Below are 17,205 nucleotides of genomic sequence, written 5' to 3'. Positions count from 1 at the left end.
GTTCGGCAAAATATCCTTGAACTTGTCCTCTGCAATCTGACCCACAGTCACTACCAGCAGCTCTTCAGAGCTGTTTCATTACGATTACCGTAAATGTTAGTAGATTCGCGCACTAGAAAAAAAACGTGCGGCTGATTTGACCAACATAGTAATCAAGTACGTTCTCTTGGTAACATTAATTCAACTTTACCCTCTCCAGATCTGCGATGGGGCTCCCCAGATTGAGCTGCAGCAGGTTTCCAAAGATGGGGATGGGTCGAGGGCCTGGAGGGAAGTTTTTGGCCCTGCGGGTTTGACAGAGGAGCAGGAAGAGCACAAGAGCCACCAAGAGGAGAACCACAGATGCAGACATGATGAAGTTGTGAGTCTGATGGATTTACGCTCCTTTATATTCTGACTTTGACATTATATTGACTGTCCATGAACACACACAACCTTTGCACAGTCATGTGGCCTGCAGTGTTTTGACACTGTTTTGGCTCATAGATAAGAGGCTGGTCATCTTAGTTATTCAACAACTTAAATTTTAAAGAATTGCCAAATATTTCTCACCAGCCATGTGTTTATAATCAGTGCTGTCTGATGTGATCAACCTTCCAGGTTAGATTTAGCATCTGATTACCCAGAGTGCAGTGGAAGAATCATAACTTAATACCTAAAACATTTTCCAACATGTCTCTGGCTCCATAACTGAGTGACCACAAAGAGACATAGAAGACTATAAAGGGGCAAAAAAATCCCCACAGAGACACAAAATGACAACAAGTCACAAAACAGCTAAACACAGTTTACTACAGTAAGAATTGCTCTTGAATGGCCACAAGTAGGACCTGAGCTTCAGTCAGAGAGAGATGGATCACTTCTCCCTGATTTTATTCTGAAAACAAACCAACTAATCTGTTTTTATATACATCTAGATAGATAGCTACAATAAGTATTTTTCCTGTTCAAATTCACATTGAATGTTAAAGCCATTACCCAAAGCTGTCCACCTGAGGGAGCCATTAACCCTGTTTTCTTTTCTTTCCTCCCTCAGATTTAAGACACTGCAGTCACCAAACTGTGATACCATCTCTGAGGAATGTGATTATATTATGCAAAGACAAACAATTCTAAATGTTCATACTATGAAGATGAATAGACACATGGCAGGAGTAAGACGTCAAGGACTGTCTGTCGACACTCAAAGGTGTTACAGTTCACCCTCCTTCATTCCAGAAACACAGTGAACACTGAAGTAAAGAGTGTCACTGTAAAATGCAGGGTGATGTGACTGTATTAATTAATGGGTTAAAGCTGTTCACCTTGACACACAGTTGTTCGTGCAGATTTCCATTAACACTTACATAACTTTTAACATTTTGTGAATAACTTTAACACTTACAATTTATTTTTACTATGTATACTGCTCACTTTATACAGTTTAAACCAAGATAATTTTGCTCGACTTTTTTTCTTTTTTAATGACTTGTTAAGAAAGCCAAAATAAAAGAAAAAAAGAGGAAAAAGTACACTTACTGCTGACCTTCATGGATGGCTTCATTGACACTGTAACAAAGGGCTGTGCTTCATTGTACTCATACCCTATAAATGTCAAAGTCTGTTTGTGAGTGAGTGATGAAGTCACAACATTGATCAGGGCGTGTAATGACATCAGTGTTGGTGTTTCCTCATTGGCCGTTGCTCTTTCAAAATGAATAGGCCCTGACACAGTCATGTGCACTGAAGGTCCTGTATTACTTTCTTCCTCATTTTCTGTAACCAGTGCAGAATGATGGAATTAGCAAACTGGACAGCTAACAAGCCAGCAGCTAATATAACAATAATCCTAGGCCGCCTCCTCCTCCTCCTCCTCTTCTTCTTCTTCTGCTTCTTCTTCTTCCGAGGAAATCATACTTCCCATGGGTGAAAACTCACCAAACTTTGCACAAAGGTCCAGTCCCATGCCAGATATCCTCAGCTGTAAACTCAAGCCAGTAGTTCTGATGGTGGCGCTACAGCAAGCGTCTAAAGTTCAAAACTTTGAAAATTCATAACAAATCAACCGTACATGCTACAACTTCACAACTTTCACCAAACTGTAGCCCCAATACTGAAGAAACTTTTGTACACTTAAACCTATTGCAAATTATGAAGTTCATCACTGTTTTTTTCCAAAAACTGTAAAACTTATTAAACCTATCTCCTCCCACAATTTTTGCTCAATTGACACCAAACTTGCTACAGAGCATCTTCAGACTGTCTTACAAAAACTATGTTTCTCAGATTTTTGATTTATCAAAAATTGAGCCTACAGTGCATCAAAATGTTTGACTGTAAACGGTATTGTAAACATATACATGCAAATTCTTGCTAAATAAATCGTCAATGTTCATGAAAAAAATGACAAAATTCTAGAGTCATGGTAGATGATGTGTGGCAAATTTCAGAATTTTATCTCAAAAACTGAATTTTTGACAGCATTTTGAATTTTGCTCTAATGTGAACAATTGCAGTCAATGTAAATTGCAATTTTAAACATCAGTTTTTCACTTATGGAGAAAATCAATCATTGTTACAAACAAATTACCAACATCTCCATGCTGTCTAGATGCAATATGTGTATTTTCAGATTTTTGTTTCGATAACTGAATTTTTTACAGTGGTTTGAAATCTGTTTTTCCATGCATGGACGGCTGCTAAACCTGCACGTCTGGCTTAGTCAACACACACACATGAATTGTCACTGACTAACTAGCTCAGTGAGATAGATTCTTAGTCTCAGAGGTTGGGAGTTCAAGCCTCAGCTGATGCAAAAGGCAGATTGTGTTGCTAAATTCCTAAATGTCTTCCAATTCTTCTGCTTGTTGCTCAGAATTGCCTAAAAATGCCCGGACCCGACCCATCGCTGCGCAGCAGCTATAATTTTATTTTACTTTTTGCCATTTGGAATTTATTTTAGTCTATCAACAAAACAGAAACACAATGGGAAGACTGATTAGATTTTGTTGATATTGCAGATTATTTTATTTAACACATAGATGCATATCATAAAAATGCAATTTTAAGAAATGTTAACGACAGAGTAAAACACAACAAACAGGCCAGAAGGGCCTCCATCATATCAACCCCATATAAACCAACTGCATATCAAAACATGTCATGAAAGCAACAAGTTCTCCAGTGAAACTCACAGTGGTTTTCTGATCTGATGTCCCTATCAGCACGACAACGTAATTTTTTCCGTTACTTCTAAAAGTGTTAAAATCTTTGTTGAAAAATAAGTCTGTTTTATTATGTTGCAATATTACAATCAAAATTTGGTTAGATTTAGGCAATAACAACTTTCCTGTCCATGTGGCCATCTTGCTGAGGTCAAAATACGCAGACATATTACACAAGAGGTCGGGCCAATCAGTGGCCATCCTACAGTCTGCACTACTGACGCAGTCTGGAGCCCGTTCCAGGACACCGCCGTCAACATTACCAAGTCTGTGGTGGATTTAATTTGTAAAACAACGACACAACTGAACCCAAAACTACAGTTAAATCATTTCACAACCAGAATCATCTGGAATATCATAAAGACACACTCTGTGTGGCTGTCCCACAACTTGGGGCTGCAGTCTGGAAACAGCCTACAATGTAAGAAGTGCAGTAAAGGAAATGGAAAGGGAATATATTGCAATTCACAGATTGAGGAAACTGACTGGATTGCATTTTGTTGAAGTTATACTTTATACTGTACTTATTCATGTTACAAAGAAACTGACTGATTCATTGATTAGTTTTTCACAAGAGCTGGAAATAGAAGTTCGGCAAGCAAAGCTAGCCCCTGGGCCAAACAGTGTGCCCTACAGGCCGTACAAAAATGTTCCAGATTTGTTGTTGCTGCTCAACATGTTGTTGGCTGGTCATTTTCTGTTTCCTGATGATGGTCAAAACATCATTTTGGATAAATTCTGGGCTCACTGCATTTCCCTGAGTTGGACCTTCATGTGATAAGGTTTGGGAGTCAGAGTGACCCCATAGACCGGGGTGTAGTCTGGCTCTCCTGCATCCTCAGGCCAGATGAACTTAAACTTCCTCAACAGCGTCACCAAGACGAGGAAGAGCTCCATACGAGCCAGACCCTCTCCGAGACACGTGCGAGGACCTGAGACACCAAAAAACCCAACCTCAAAGTCATCTAACATGTAATATAACACAGTGAGACCAGTGCTGTTTGTTTTTATCCTCTCATACCTGCAGAGAAAGGCATGAAGGCCTCTGGTTTCACAAACTCTCCCTGGTCATTGAGGAAGTTTTCAGGGTTGAATTCATTGGGGTATTTCCATTGTCCCTCCTCACTCAGCACAGAGATCATGTTAGGGATGATCAGTGTACCCTGAGGAGAAAATGAGTATAAAAAAAAGGGCATAGCCAATTACAGCCAATTCCAGTTTGAATTAGAATTTGCAGAAAAGTCAAGTTCAGCTCTGTTCCACACTGAGTATACCTTGCAACCACAAGGTAAGGAATTGTGCTGATTTAGTACATTAAAGTTTCTTTACTATGCCGTTACTATTGTCAGAAACTATTTAAAGGAAAAGTTCACCCCAAAATCAGTAATCATTCATTCATTTTCCATAATTGCTTATCCTGTTGGGGGTTACGGGGGGGCTGGAGCCTATCCCAGCTGACATTGGGCGAGAGGTGGGGCACACCTTGACAGGCTGCCAGACTATCAAAGGGCTGACGCATAGAGAAAGACGACCATTTATGTTCACATTCACACCTATGGGCAATTTAGAGTTACTAATTAACCTAACCTGCACGTCTTTGGACTGTGGAAGGAAGCCAGAGTACCTGGAGAAAACCTACACTGACATTTGAATCAGGGACCCTCTTGCTGTGAGGTGACATTGCAAACCACTGTATCACTGAGCCACCCCAAAATCAAAATGACATATTTTTCCTTTTATCTATAGTGCGTGTGAGTTGCTGAGTGCTGGAGAGATGCCTGCCCTCTCTCCAATATAGTGGGAAAAAAAAACATTTGAAAAACTTAACAGCAATGTCTCTCCCCAGAAATCATGACCTGATTACTCAAGATAATACACAGATCTTGTTGTGAGCAGTTTCATGTAGGAACTATTTTCTTTCTATAGAGCTACACTCGTCAGCTGTATCACCATGCAGAAGGGAGCGTGAATCTACTGCTAGCTCTCCACCACTGAGCTCGCTGATGTTACAGCTCGGCCAACGAGGACGCCATTAATGTTTAAATCTCATACTATCACGAGCTAAGCCTTTCGTCCACGAGTAGATGCACGCTTCCTTCTGCACAGTGATACAGTTGGCAGGTGTAGCTCTACAGAAAGAAAATAGTTCCTACCTGAAATTGCTCATAACACAGTCAGTGGACTATCTTGTGAACTGGGTCAGACATCTCTATGGCTGAACTCAACAACACTCAGTTACTCACACCAAAACAATCTAATAGCACTACAGGTAAGAGGAAAATATGTATTTTGAATTCGGGGTGAACTGTCCCTTTAAGGCCGGTTGCTTCTTACCTTAGGAATGGAATATCCCATGAGTTCTGTGTCTTTAGTTGTACAGTGGAAGACGCTAGTGGAACAGTGTTGGCTACTCTCTGCACTTCATGGATCACAGCCTTGATGAATCGAGAGTTTAACACATTCTTATGCTTTATCTAACTTTGGGGAGAAGGAAAACAATGCAGGCTCTCAGAGGCTCAGCTACAAAAAAGCATCCCAATAAACTTGCAATATGGGAACCCACTAGCAACACTTATTACAAAGGTAAACATGTTCTCTCCCCAGATTTATTGTTTGGTTTAACTGCTAGCTTTAGCAGACTTCATGTCATGCTCTCATGTCTGCTACTCAGACTCATGTGTACACACAAAATAAAAATGTAAATATTATGAGAAATCTGTCTGATGATGTACCTGCATGTAGGGCATGTTGTGCCTGTCATCAAAACTGGCTCGATCCTTCCCCTCCAACACCTTGTCTATCTCCTGCTGACAATGCTCTGGTACAGCAGAGACAATATAATAAGTCCAATAACCAACTATGAATGGTTTGAAAATGCAGTAATTGAACTGAGGTAGCCTCAAAGAGGTCCTGGAGAACAGTGTGGCCGAACCCTTTTAATCAACCCAAAATCTTCAGTGCACCCTGGCACATTTTGCAGGTGAGCAGGAAAAAGTACAGTCATCTTTCCTCAAACCTAAATAATGCAGATGCCTACTGCCATCACAAACCTAACCAGGACCCAAATATGAATGAATATACAGATGGATGGAAAATCCATAGTTAGGATGCCATGTTGCAAAGTTTGACCTCTATAACAATGTAGCAGTATTTTTAGCGTTGCTCTGGGCAATGTTAGATTTAGGGTGTGTATTAGGTTTAAGACAGATTACATTACATTTTTAAATGTAATGCAGGGATGTCAATGTCGATCTGTCTCAGCAGGTCAAAATGTTAATTTGTTGTTTTTCATCAAATAATACCCACAATACTAATCACAGTCTCATCAGTCTCAGTGGTAGTTTTTGTTTGGTGCCAGTAAACAAATGTTAGCACACTAATGTACTGACCTATGATGGTGAACATGTTTAACATACCTGCTAAACATTAGCATGTTAGCGTGCTAAAGTTAGCCTTTACCTCAAAGCACCACTGAGCCTGTGCAGCCTCACAGAGCTGATAGTTTTACTGTAGACCCTTTAGAACCTATCTTACACCTGGCGCAAAGCGGTGCACAGCCCATCTGTCATTGCATGTTTTAGACTGACTCAGTTATCAATTTCATAGACAGAGCCCATGTTGTAAAGGTAGCAAATGTACTTGGGCCCATCTGTGCGCCCATGGGCGTGCAGGTCTTAGAGTTAAGTGTGGTCGAGCTCATTGTTGGTGTATTTCTACTTTAAGTCAGCAGAAAGCGATTGCGTCATTGACCAACAAAAACCTGATATAACGTCAGTGACGCAGTATTGTCCTGCTATTATAAGATAAAATAAAAACACATGGGCAGGTTCACAATGTGCTTGTCACACACACAGGGATGCACAGATAAGTTGTGGGTAGGCGAAATAATACATCACCAAGAGGAAAATATCAATTACATTCTCTAAGATAGTAGTAACATAGTAGAGAGCAAAACAGAGCTGCACATAGACTCCCCATTAAGAGAGACACTGTGTGCATTTATGCACCAGAAGCAGCATCACTTCAGCTCTGTTTCCTCTGTCAAGTTTGTAGTTTTTAGTTTAGGTGCCTAAATGTCCCACCATATTTGCTGTAGTGAGATTACTGCTCTTACTGCATTACTCTCAGCAGGAAACCACTCCCTTTTCCATTTTGCCGAATCAGCCATTTACTCACCATAGCCCACGGTCCATTGGCCAACTTGGCATTCTCAGTAAAGCACTGAACAATCACTTTGATGAATTCGTCATCATACTCGTAGCGTGTACCAAACAGAACCTGGCAGATGATGTTGGACGCTGCATTATGAAACATGACTTGGGGACTCATGGATTTGCCTGTAAAAGAAATACTGTTGACTAATACACAACATAGCATTGTACAACAATATATAAGAACAAAAACTAACACCAGCATAATACAAAACTCTACCTGACATTAATGGAACTGTATGATTGAAATCCATCTAGTCATATTATAAAATAACAGAGTATTTGTGATGCTCAGATGTCAGTGTCACTGATTAAACTTTACCGCCATTCATGTGATGATTGTGTGGACCCACAGATGACATACCAATGCTCTTCTCCAGTGTATCAATGATGTATTTTATCTCTCCATGAATCCTTTCCTCCATGGAATTCTTCCCCAGACCAAATCTCCTCAAGGTCATCAGAGCAAAGCGGCGATGGTCCCTCCAACTTGGGCCATAATCTGCCAGAATCACTCCTACAACACGTATAATGACACAAAGAGCATACAGTGTGATCTTACAGGTCATCTAATGTAAACTTTTCTCACTGTCCAATGTGATCATTGCTTTTCTCTTCCAGAGCTCATCTACTTTCTACCCTGTTTTATTATTTTCTCTCCAAAGTACTGTATAGTGTATTTTCTAATTTTAAACTTGAGACTTGCGGGGAAGCCTATTCAAGACAACAAGATTAAAATCAGTAAGATTTATTTATAGTGATTGCCCATAGTTATACTAACGAACGAACATGATTTCCTGTGATTATAAGATTCTGGTTCACTTGAGGCAGAAAAACCTTGTGATCAGTTTTAAATTCATTAGCTGGATTAAGGAGCTTACAATGCTCCTCTATCATCAAACTAATTATCTTTTCTCTGAACCCTTTTAAATACAGCATGGGCTCTGGTTGGGCTGCACTTCCACATTGGCTTCAATTTTATGACAACCACTTTACACAACTCTTTTCATTATATTTCCTTATTTGCAGATGAAATTCTATTTTATATACACAATGCTGATTCTTCTTCCCCTTCATCTTTTGAATCTCTTTCAATATTTTAGTTGCTTATATGACTTCAAAATAAACATGCATCTCTTTCTCATCCTGTCCCATTAGATGCAATCCTTTTCTCACATTGTTACAACGTATTAAAATAATGAATGTTGGACAAGCTGTGACATCCAGACAGTTTGATAGACTTTCAATGATAGTGCTTGGTTATGGGATCAAACGTTCTCTCACATTGCTGAAATTCACTAGAAAATAATGAATTTTGGGAACGTTGTGGCAGCAATCCAGACAGATGGATAGATTTTCAATTTTTCAATTTTCAAGAAAGGGCTTGGTCTTGGAATCAAACTTTTAAAAGAGTAGCAGTCGACGTTGAACAGAAAGACGTGCTGTGTAAGTGTTAAAGTTAAAGTCGCCATGTCCCGCTGCAACACGACCAATATATATCAGCACTTGAGACGGGACGTGGCGACTTTAACTTTTAAACTTTTACACAGCACGTCTTTCTGTCCAATGTCGCCATACCTGAAAAACGTGCTGTGTAAAAGTTTAAAAGTTAAAGTCGCCACATCCCGCGGCAACACGACCAATCTATATCAACACTTGAGACAGCACAGGGAAAAGTTGGAAGAGTGCATGCGAGAGAAAGCCAAGCCGTGTAACGTTAAAGACAATGAGACAACTGAAAGCCGCCAGAGCCTCATAAAACAACATCCAAGCACAGTTAAGCAAACATTTGTAAGTGTCACAGGGAAATCATGGACTCCATAACAAATGAAAAATTGAGCAATTTTGCTCGGGTTCGGCCCACTTGACACATGTCGTGCTATGGCGTGCTGGAATTTGTCATTTACGTGACAACGCCTGAACGCAACACAGGCTCGCTGCGCTGTGTGTACAGTTCCGTGCTGCGCTGCTGTGTGAGCAGCGTGTTTGACTGTGCTCAGTCTGTTGATGGTCATTGACACACTGTCTGTCCATAACAATAACTATGTCAGGTCAGTGCCCCCCTAATATAATGTAGGGAAAACACTGAATCACGCAAAAAGACTCATGATACCATTTATTTATTATATTTTATTGTAACTATATTGTAATCGCAATCGCAAATCGCGATATTGTCCACCATAATCGCAATCGCACATTTTTATCAAATCGTGCAGCACTACTTTAAAGGGAGGCTTATAGGCAGTTACAGCCCAACCTCCTTTTCTCTGGAAAACCAGATAGTGTACTGTTCCCTCCTTTTGAGTTGTGTGGTGTTAAAAGTCTGCAATATGTTTTGTGATAAAAACAAAACACAGAATTCTACGAAAACATTCTAGGGAAAAGGTGACCCTTTTTTCTCGCCCAGCCAGGTTCTCGTTTCTCCTTTTTTCACCATTTCCCAGCATGCACCTGGGGCGCAATTTTATTTACTCTGATAATAATGGCAATAAAAACTTAAGTGCACTATGACTATACTTTTTAACAAGACATACAGTGATACTGGTAGCTAGTCCCATCCCTACATACCAAGCAGTTCTATTTCCCAGGTCGTCAAATACTGACGCTTTGCAGTTGTGTAGTGGTAGTTGATGAGGTGGGTGTGCTACTATGTAGGTGGGTAGGTACCATGAATGAAGTTGGTATACTCTCCTAGATATTCCAATGGCTTATCTACTGACAGGTGGGTTAACTGTAAACAGGCAGAACATATCTGAACATACTGTCAACTACACCACTGGTGCTTTATCGTGCCCCTTGGTGTCTGATAGTGGCACATAGGGCACCCCTTAACATCTCTATGTGATACATGGAACACTAATATGTTTTTAATGTTGTGAAACTGTTGAGTTTAGGTTTAGGCAACAAAACTACTGGGTTAGGTTTAGAAAAAAGATCATGTTTTATAAAACTTAAAGTGATGTAAATACATCATTTTCTACTGGTTTCACACAGGACATGAACTGTGGTCACCTGGGTGACAGGCAGGGTTTGTTCGAAGACCCATCCACTTCTCCTTCCTTCCACCCCATGCAGACTTTCTCTCTCTTTATATTATGTCAGTTGCTGTCAGGGACTCGTATGGGCTCGGATGGGTTTACATTGGAGTTAATTAAGCCTCATTAAGACACTGGAGGGAGCCTTTGGCCTTGATATCACACACTCAGGGGCGGGACAAAGCGCTGGTAGTTGATGACCTGGAACTGAGAACAGGCTGTACATACATTACATGAATAAGAGGAAATACATTATTGACATACTATGTCTACTTTTTTTAATTAGCTAAGTTTGATAATTCATTCCCTGCCCTATTAAACATCATGCCTGTTCTACAGGCCAAAACACTCCGGCGGCGTCATATGACAGCGGTGTCATTGACGCATTTCTATTTCGGGGAACGAACACCTCCAGCCGGGAAGCTAACACCACCAGCGGCCATCAGCGAGGTCGTGCCGACAGCTATTAGCCTAGCAGCAGAGGGGACCTCCCCATCATCAACAGTAGTCAGGAAGGTAACACCATCAAACAGGAGGCTAGCACTTCCAGATCACTGCCCAACATCAAAGGTAACAGTGAAACAAAGAAATACAAAATTCTTCCAGACTGTAAATCACGCAAAGGTCCTATGGGACCCCAAAGCTAAACCCGAAGGGGTGTTCGGTGGACACATTAACATTAGAAGCATGATATCAAAAACTGATAACTAGAAAAACTCCTCTCTGACTCAAACTTGGACTTTCTTGGTCTATCTGAGACTTGGTTAACGCCAGCTAGCCCCCCCGGCATTACTAATATAGCGGGTTATAACATCTTTAGAAGAGACCGCACTCATGGCAAAGGCGGTGGAGTGATGTTATATATCAGAAATAGTTTTCAATGCACATAGCTTGATCTCCCTCAAAATGATGTAGAGTGTATTGGAGTCAAAATCACATTGTCTCCAGAAATGTGCTTTAGTGTCATTGTCTTGTACAGACCACCCAAAGAAAATGTGACTTTTTTTAACAATCTAGCCGACATCCTTAAAATCTGTAACAAGGAAGTTATTCTAATGGGTGATTTTAACTTAGATTGGCTAGACAAATCCCGGCGCAAAAAATTGAAGGACCTGACTGACAAATTCCATCTGACACAGATAATTAAAAATCCTACGAGAATAGCAAAATCCTCAAAAACTCTATTGGACCTAATTTTTATTAATAAACCTGATCGTGTCTCTAAAAGCTATAACCTCATCACAGGCATTTCTGATCATAACTTAACTTTAGTAACACGACGGTTAAACAAACAGAGATAGAATCCAAAGGGAGTAAAAAAGGATATAGCAACATCATTCATACCCAAGAATGATTTAGATCAACTGGAAACTGAACTGAAACTAACAAACTGGGACAAAGTGATTGATAATGTATGTTGTGAGCAGGCATATAAGGAGCTTCAAATAATACTCTCAAACCTACTGTTTAAATTCACTAAATCAAATTTTTTTAAGCACAAACGGAAGCAGGTCCTGCCATGGTTTAATGCAGAACTAGGGCTGTTGCTAAAAAATAGGGATGCAGCTCTCAAATAGTCTCTGAAATCTGGACAGGAAACCGATTGATTAATATTTAAAAGTCTCAGAAACAGAGTAACAAGACAATTTAGAAAGGCTAAAGCAAACTTCTTCTGAGATATTATACAACAAGCCAAAGGAAACAACAAGATGATCTGGAACTGCATTGACAAATTAACTGGCAGGAAACAAAACAAAAATCATAGCAGCCCACTAGAGCTCAGAGTGACTGCACATACTACTGTGAATGATAGCCTTGAGATGGCAAATACTTTTAATAATTATATCAATTGTTCTGTGTCTGAATTGGGTAGATCCTGTAAAGATGGCCAATCATGTGTAACAAATAACCAATCATGTGTTACAAATAATCAATCATGTGTTACAAGTGGTCTATCATGTGTTGCAGGTGAACAATCATGTGTTGCAGGTGATCAATCATGTGATGCAGGTGGTCTATCAAGTGTGATACTCAGCTCACCCACACCTGAAGATTTTCAACTGTACTTTTCTGATGTAAATGAATCACGTATTGTTAAAATCCTCACCTCCCTTTCCAACTCCAAAGCTAAGGACTCCTGGGGACTCGACCCAGCCTTTTTAAAAAACCACAAGGACACTTTAGCCTCGCCAATAGCACATATCACCAGCCTCTCATTAGACAGGTGTATGTTCCCCTCTCCCCTGAAGTCTGTCATTATAACCCCAGTTTTTAAATTGGGTGACCGGCAGGAGGTGACAAACTACAGGCCCATCAGTATACTCCCTGCCATTTCTAAAGTACTTGAAAAGGAGGTTGTGGAACAGTTGAAGCTTCACATTGACAATGAAAAATTATTACACCCAATGCAATTCGGTTTCCGTACAAACCATTCCACTGAAACAGCCTGTTGTTATTTTCTTGAGGTAATCAGAGAGAAGCTTGACAAAGGGGGTGTAGTAGGAGCCATCTTCCTGGATCTACGTAAGGCATTTGACACGGTGAGTCACTCAGTCCTCCTATCTAAACTAACTAAATTTAAACTTTCAGCTAACATACTTAAATGGCTGAAGTCCTACTTGGATGATCCCACTCAATGTGTCAAGATCAAAAATGAAATATCATCTTTTCAAAACTGTAGTATGGGTGTCCCCCAAGGATCGATTCTCGGTCCCCTTTTGTTCTGTATATACATCAATGACCTTCCGAATATTTGTGACAAAGTTGAAACAGTAATGTATGCCGACGACACAGTTATATTTGCCCATGGGAAAAACCATGATGAAGTCGCTGCTACATTATCAAACGCTATGGAGAGAATATCAGAGTGGTTCAACCAGTCATGCCTTACACTGAACACAGACAAAACAGTGACTATGTATTTTCAGAAACAGAATAAGAAATGTAGATACCCTGAAATACTTGTAAAAGGACAAATGATAAAAATGTTGAGGAATTTAAATACCTGGGGGTTACTCTTGACTCAAATCTGAGCTTTAAAAAACACATAAAAAAAATGGCTCATGTTTTGAAATTCAACATCATGAACTTTCGTCATATCAGTTTTTTAACAACTGATGCTGCAAAAATGTACTTCAATGCTATGATACTCCCCTACATGAGATACTGCATGCCATGTTGGACACAAGCTAACCAGACCACTGTAAATCCAATCAGATCTCTCTACGGGCAAGCATTGAAGGTTCTGGACAGAAAACCAAGACAGCACCACCACTGCAACATTCTCTCCAAATACAATTTACTAAGCTTCGACAATGTAAGTACATTATCAAACATTTGCTTAGTACATAAAATAATCAATAATGCGGCCCCCCCACCATTAAAAAAATTCATAGTCCCCTGCTCTGAACAGAGAACAAGAGCTTTAAGATCTGCGACGAGAGGAGACTGTAAAATCCCACAAAGAAAGTCATCCTTTGGTCAATCTGCTTTCTCCATCAAGGCCATCGGAGAATGGAATAGACTCCCTAGTGATTTGAAAATCAACAGGAATTATCGCAGTTTCTGCCTTGCCACAAAGAAATGGCTCCTGAGTAAACAATGTTGCCAACATTAGGTGTTGCTGTCAGATTTCCTGTCTGATTCTCTGTCATTATGTCTCGTTTTGCGTTTCTCTCTTCTGCTGTTTATCTGAGCTCTGTTAAAGATATTCCTGTCATATTACCATTGCTGGTATTTAATCATCCCTGTAATCCCGAATTACCATCGTTGGTATCTAGGTTTCTTATCGCTGTACTCTAAACTATAATCAACTCTGTAACTTTTTTTTTTGTTTTGCTGCTACACGCACTTTGTTGACCACCAACAACAACACCAGCACTTTATCTACGCACATTCCTGCCTTGCACTTTGTATCAGGAGCTGCTACTTGGACTGCCTTTTAGTGTTTTGTAAGTTGTTCCTCCCTGCACTGTAACAACTTGGTTATTTTAAATGTGGAAATTGTATGTCTGTACTGTCTCTGTGCTGTCCTCTGTTCATCTGTATTTTAGGTTTCTTTGTTTTTTAGATTGTGGTCTGTGTATATTGTAAATTATATGTTGGGACTACAGATGGAAATGAACAGTTATTGCTAAATCTGGTGCAACCATCTCCTCATCTCTTGTAAATGATTAATGCTATTGCACACTGTCCCTTGATAAACTAAACTAAATTAATCATCAACAGCAATGTCTTTTTCCAGAAACCTTGTCATGATGACTTGAAACAGTACGTTTTGTAGATTATTTTGAAGACATTGCCTCTTTAAAGGGAGGTTGCTGATTTTAAGAGATTTTTCCATGGATGGAGCACCACAAAACTAACCCCATATACTCTTATAAATACTATGACCTGTACCACTGGTTGGCTATAGTCCACATGCACAGGCAGTCAACTCTGTACAGACAGCAATAATGTAATATAATCGTGTTAAACATGAAGCAGTCTGTTGAGAGTTACCTTGACCCTTGGAAGTATATTATATAGCCTACTGCAAAGATTTTTATGGCTTTCATGTGTGTTTTTAGTTTACACTTACAGCTGATTTTTTATTCAAAGTCTAAAAGTGCAATGGAGCAACTCTTTAACCTAATAGCTATCAGAAAAAGTGTGAGTACTGAGCCATTCTAGGCACACTTTAAAGGATAACTTTGGTATTTTTCAATCTGGGCCCTATTTCCCCATGTGTATGTGTGCGTATGATTCATGGGTACAACTCGTTCTAAAATTGGTTCAGTATTGAGGGAGGTGGATGCAGCCGGGAGCCGCAAAACGAACTAAAACGGTAACTGGGGCAAATGTGTCCCGTTTAAGTTTGCGCATTAAAAGTGCTTTTTTCGCCACTGACCGGTTCAGATCGCCAGTGCTATGAGTGCTATGAGTGGAGTCAGCTGTCAGTCAGTGTTGGAGCAGAGAGGGGGAGGGCTGCCCCGCTGGGTACTGTAAGTGAATATGTGTGTATGAAGTGTGTGCGTTACGCTAGAAGAGTCAGAGTTTGGGACGGAGTCTTTTACGTGCTACCCCCTGGAGTGTTAACGGACTTTTTGGAGTGCTCAAATAAACGGGCCTTTTTCCCGAACGCAAGAACAGGATGTTGCGCAACACCCCGTACAGCTTTCATAGGCTGCCTTTGTCGGACGGCGAGATGCTGAAGTTGTGGCTAGTCGTGCTACAAATGGATGCTAACACTCCTGTCCAGACACTACGCCTTGCAGACCATCGGGTCTGCAGTGCTCACTTTTCCCAAGATGACTACTGCCAGCCGAAGAAGAGAAGACATCCAATCCCGAAACACCTCTTCCTCAAGAAAACGGCTGTCCCACGAGTAGAGAGAGCTACAGACACAGTGGAGCAAAGCTCGTGACATCACACAGCCCAGAGGTAAGGGAAAGGCTAGTATGCTATTTACAGAGATAGCACTGGCGATCTGAACCAGTCAGTGGCGAAAAAAAGCACTTTTACTGCGCAAACTTATACGGGACGCATTTGCCCCCGTTTTAGCTCGTTTCGTGGCTCCCGGCTGCATCCGCCTCCCTCAATAGTGAACCAATTTTAGAACGAGTGGTACCCATGAATCATACGCACACATACACATGGGGAAATAGGGCCCAGGTTGAAAAATACCAAAGTTATCCTTTAAGTACTATTGACAGTAGTTACAGCAATGATGACAATTTAAGGCATTGTAGGAGCAGCATTATTCATTTCAGTGTTTTTCTTACTCTCTCAAAGTCCTTCAGGGGGTTCTCCAGGCTCATGTGCAAAATGATCCCCAGTATGGGCAGGATAGGCGGTCCTGGTGGAAAGTTTTTGGGCCTCCGGGGTTTGAGTTGAAGGATGAGGAAGCCAATGCAGAGCCATAGCAGGATGATTGAAGCAAACATGGTGGACCGAACTGGACTGAAGAGACGAGATGATTGACCAGTTTTATCATACCAGTGCGCATGCGCCCGCGTGTGCAGCCTGTTGCAGTCGCTCCTGCTTGTTTTCTCAGTTTTCATACTTTTTTGCTTTATTAAGTTTGGTATTTGTGCTTGCTTTTTTGTGACTGACATTTTGAAACTGCGCCCTCTCCAAACATGTTGATTGAGAGACTTGTGCTCGTTTTCCTCACTCTGGAATTACTTATTTCATTCGGACCCGGCACCATTGCACAACAACTTCATGGCTGCATTGTTTACTCCAGAGATCAGCTGATCGTGCTGAGGCCGGCCGGCTTGGCGGTCGGAACATCGGAGATACCAGCTGAACTGTGGAGGAAAACACACAGAGGATGCAGGGGAGGAAGTAAACAGCGGTGGAAAAAAGCAGGGTTGAGACAATGGAGGCTTATGGAGAAGAGAAGATATAAGCCGTGTCTCCCCTCTCTCGTCTTGGGCAACGTGAGGTCGCTGGCAAATAAGATGGACGAGCTGACAGCGGTCGCCAGGAGTCAGAACGAGTACTGGGAATGTAGTCTTATGTGCTTCACTGAGACATGGCTTCACCAGGACATTCCTGACAACAACGTCTCCATCAGCAGCTTTCAGACTGTTCGGGCTGACCAAGACTGCACCGAGAGCGGTAAGCGCAAAGGAGGGGGGCTTGCCGTTCTAGTAAATAACCGCTGGTGCAGTCCTGACCATATTTCTATTAAGGAATGTATCTGTTGCCCGGACATTGAACTGTTTGCTGTTGGACACAGGCCGTATTATTTGCCCAGGGAGTTTTCACATG

The 17,205-nt window shown here is 41.0% G+C and overlaps 3 protein-coding genes across 3 annotated transcripts in view; 1 reads left to right on the top strand and 2 right to left on the bottom strand.

Annotated features, from left to right (window-relative positions):
• The window catches only part of LOC126408226 (cytochrome P450 2F2-like), a 10,818-nt gene extending 10,427 nt beyond the window's left edge, over nt 1-391 (bottom strand). The window contains exon 1 of the mRNA XM_050073672.1: nt 191-391. Within this exon, the coding sequence (XP_049929629.1) occupies nt 191-352 (162 nt within the window). The 5' untranslated portion in view covers nt 353-391. The remainder of the gene's footprint in view (nt 1-190) is intronic.
• Nucleotides 1-17,205, top strand: part of LOC126408262 (histone H4) — a 583,921-nt gene that overhangs the window by 346,918 nt on the left and 219,798 nt on the right. The window lies entirely within an intron of this gene.
• On the bottom strand, nt 3,115-8,019 carry LOC126408036 (cytochrome P450 2K1-like). The gene is given in 8 exon segments (XM_050073390.1): nt 3,115-4,135; nt 4,225-4,366; nt 5,538-5,596; nt 5,599-5,638; nt 5,936-6,136; nt 7,380-7,501; nt 7,779-7,931; nt 8,004-8,019. Coding segments are annotated over 8 exon segments (921 nt in total). The 3' UTR covers nt 3,115-3,947.

This window comes from Epinephelus moara, chromosome 20, assembly GCF_006386435.1.
Source record: "Epinephelus moara isolate mb chromosome 20, YSFRI_EMoa_1.0, whole genome shotgun sequence".
Taxonomy (NCBI): Eukaryota; Metazoa; Chordata; class Actinopteri; order Perciformes; family Serranidae; genus Epinephelus; species Epinephelus moara.
Note: the sequence above shows the minus strand (reverse complement) of the source record. Positions and strands in the feature narration are given on the sequence as shown.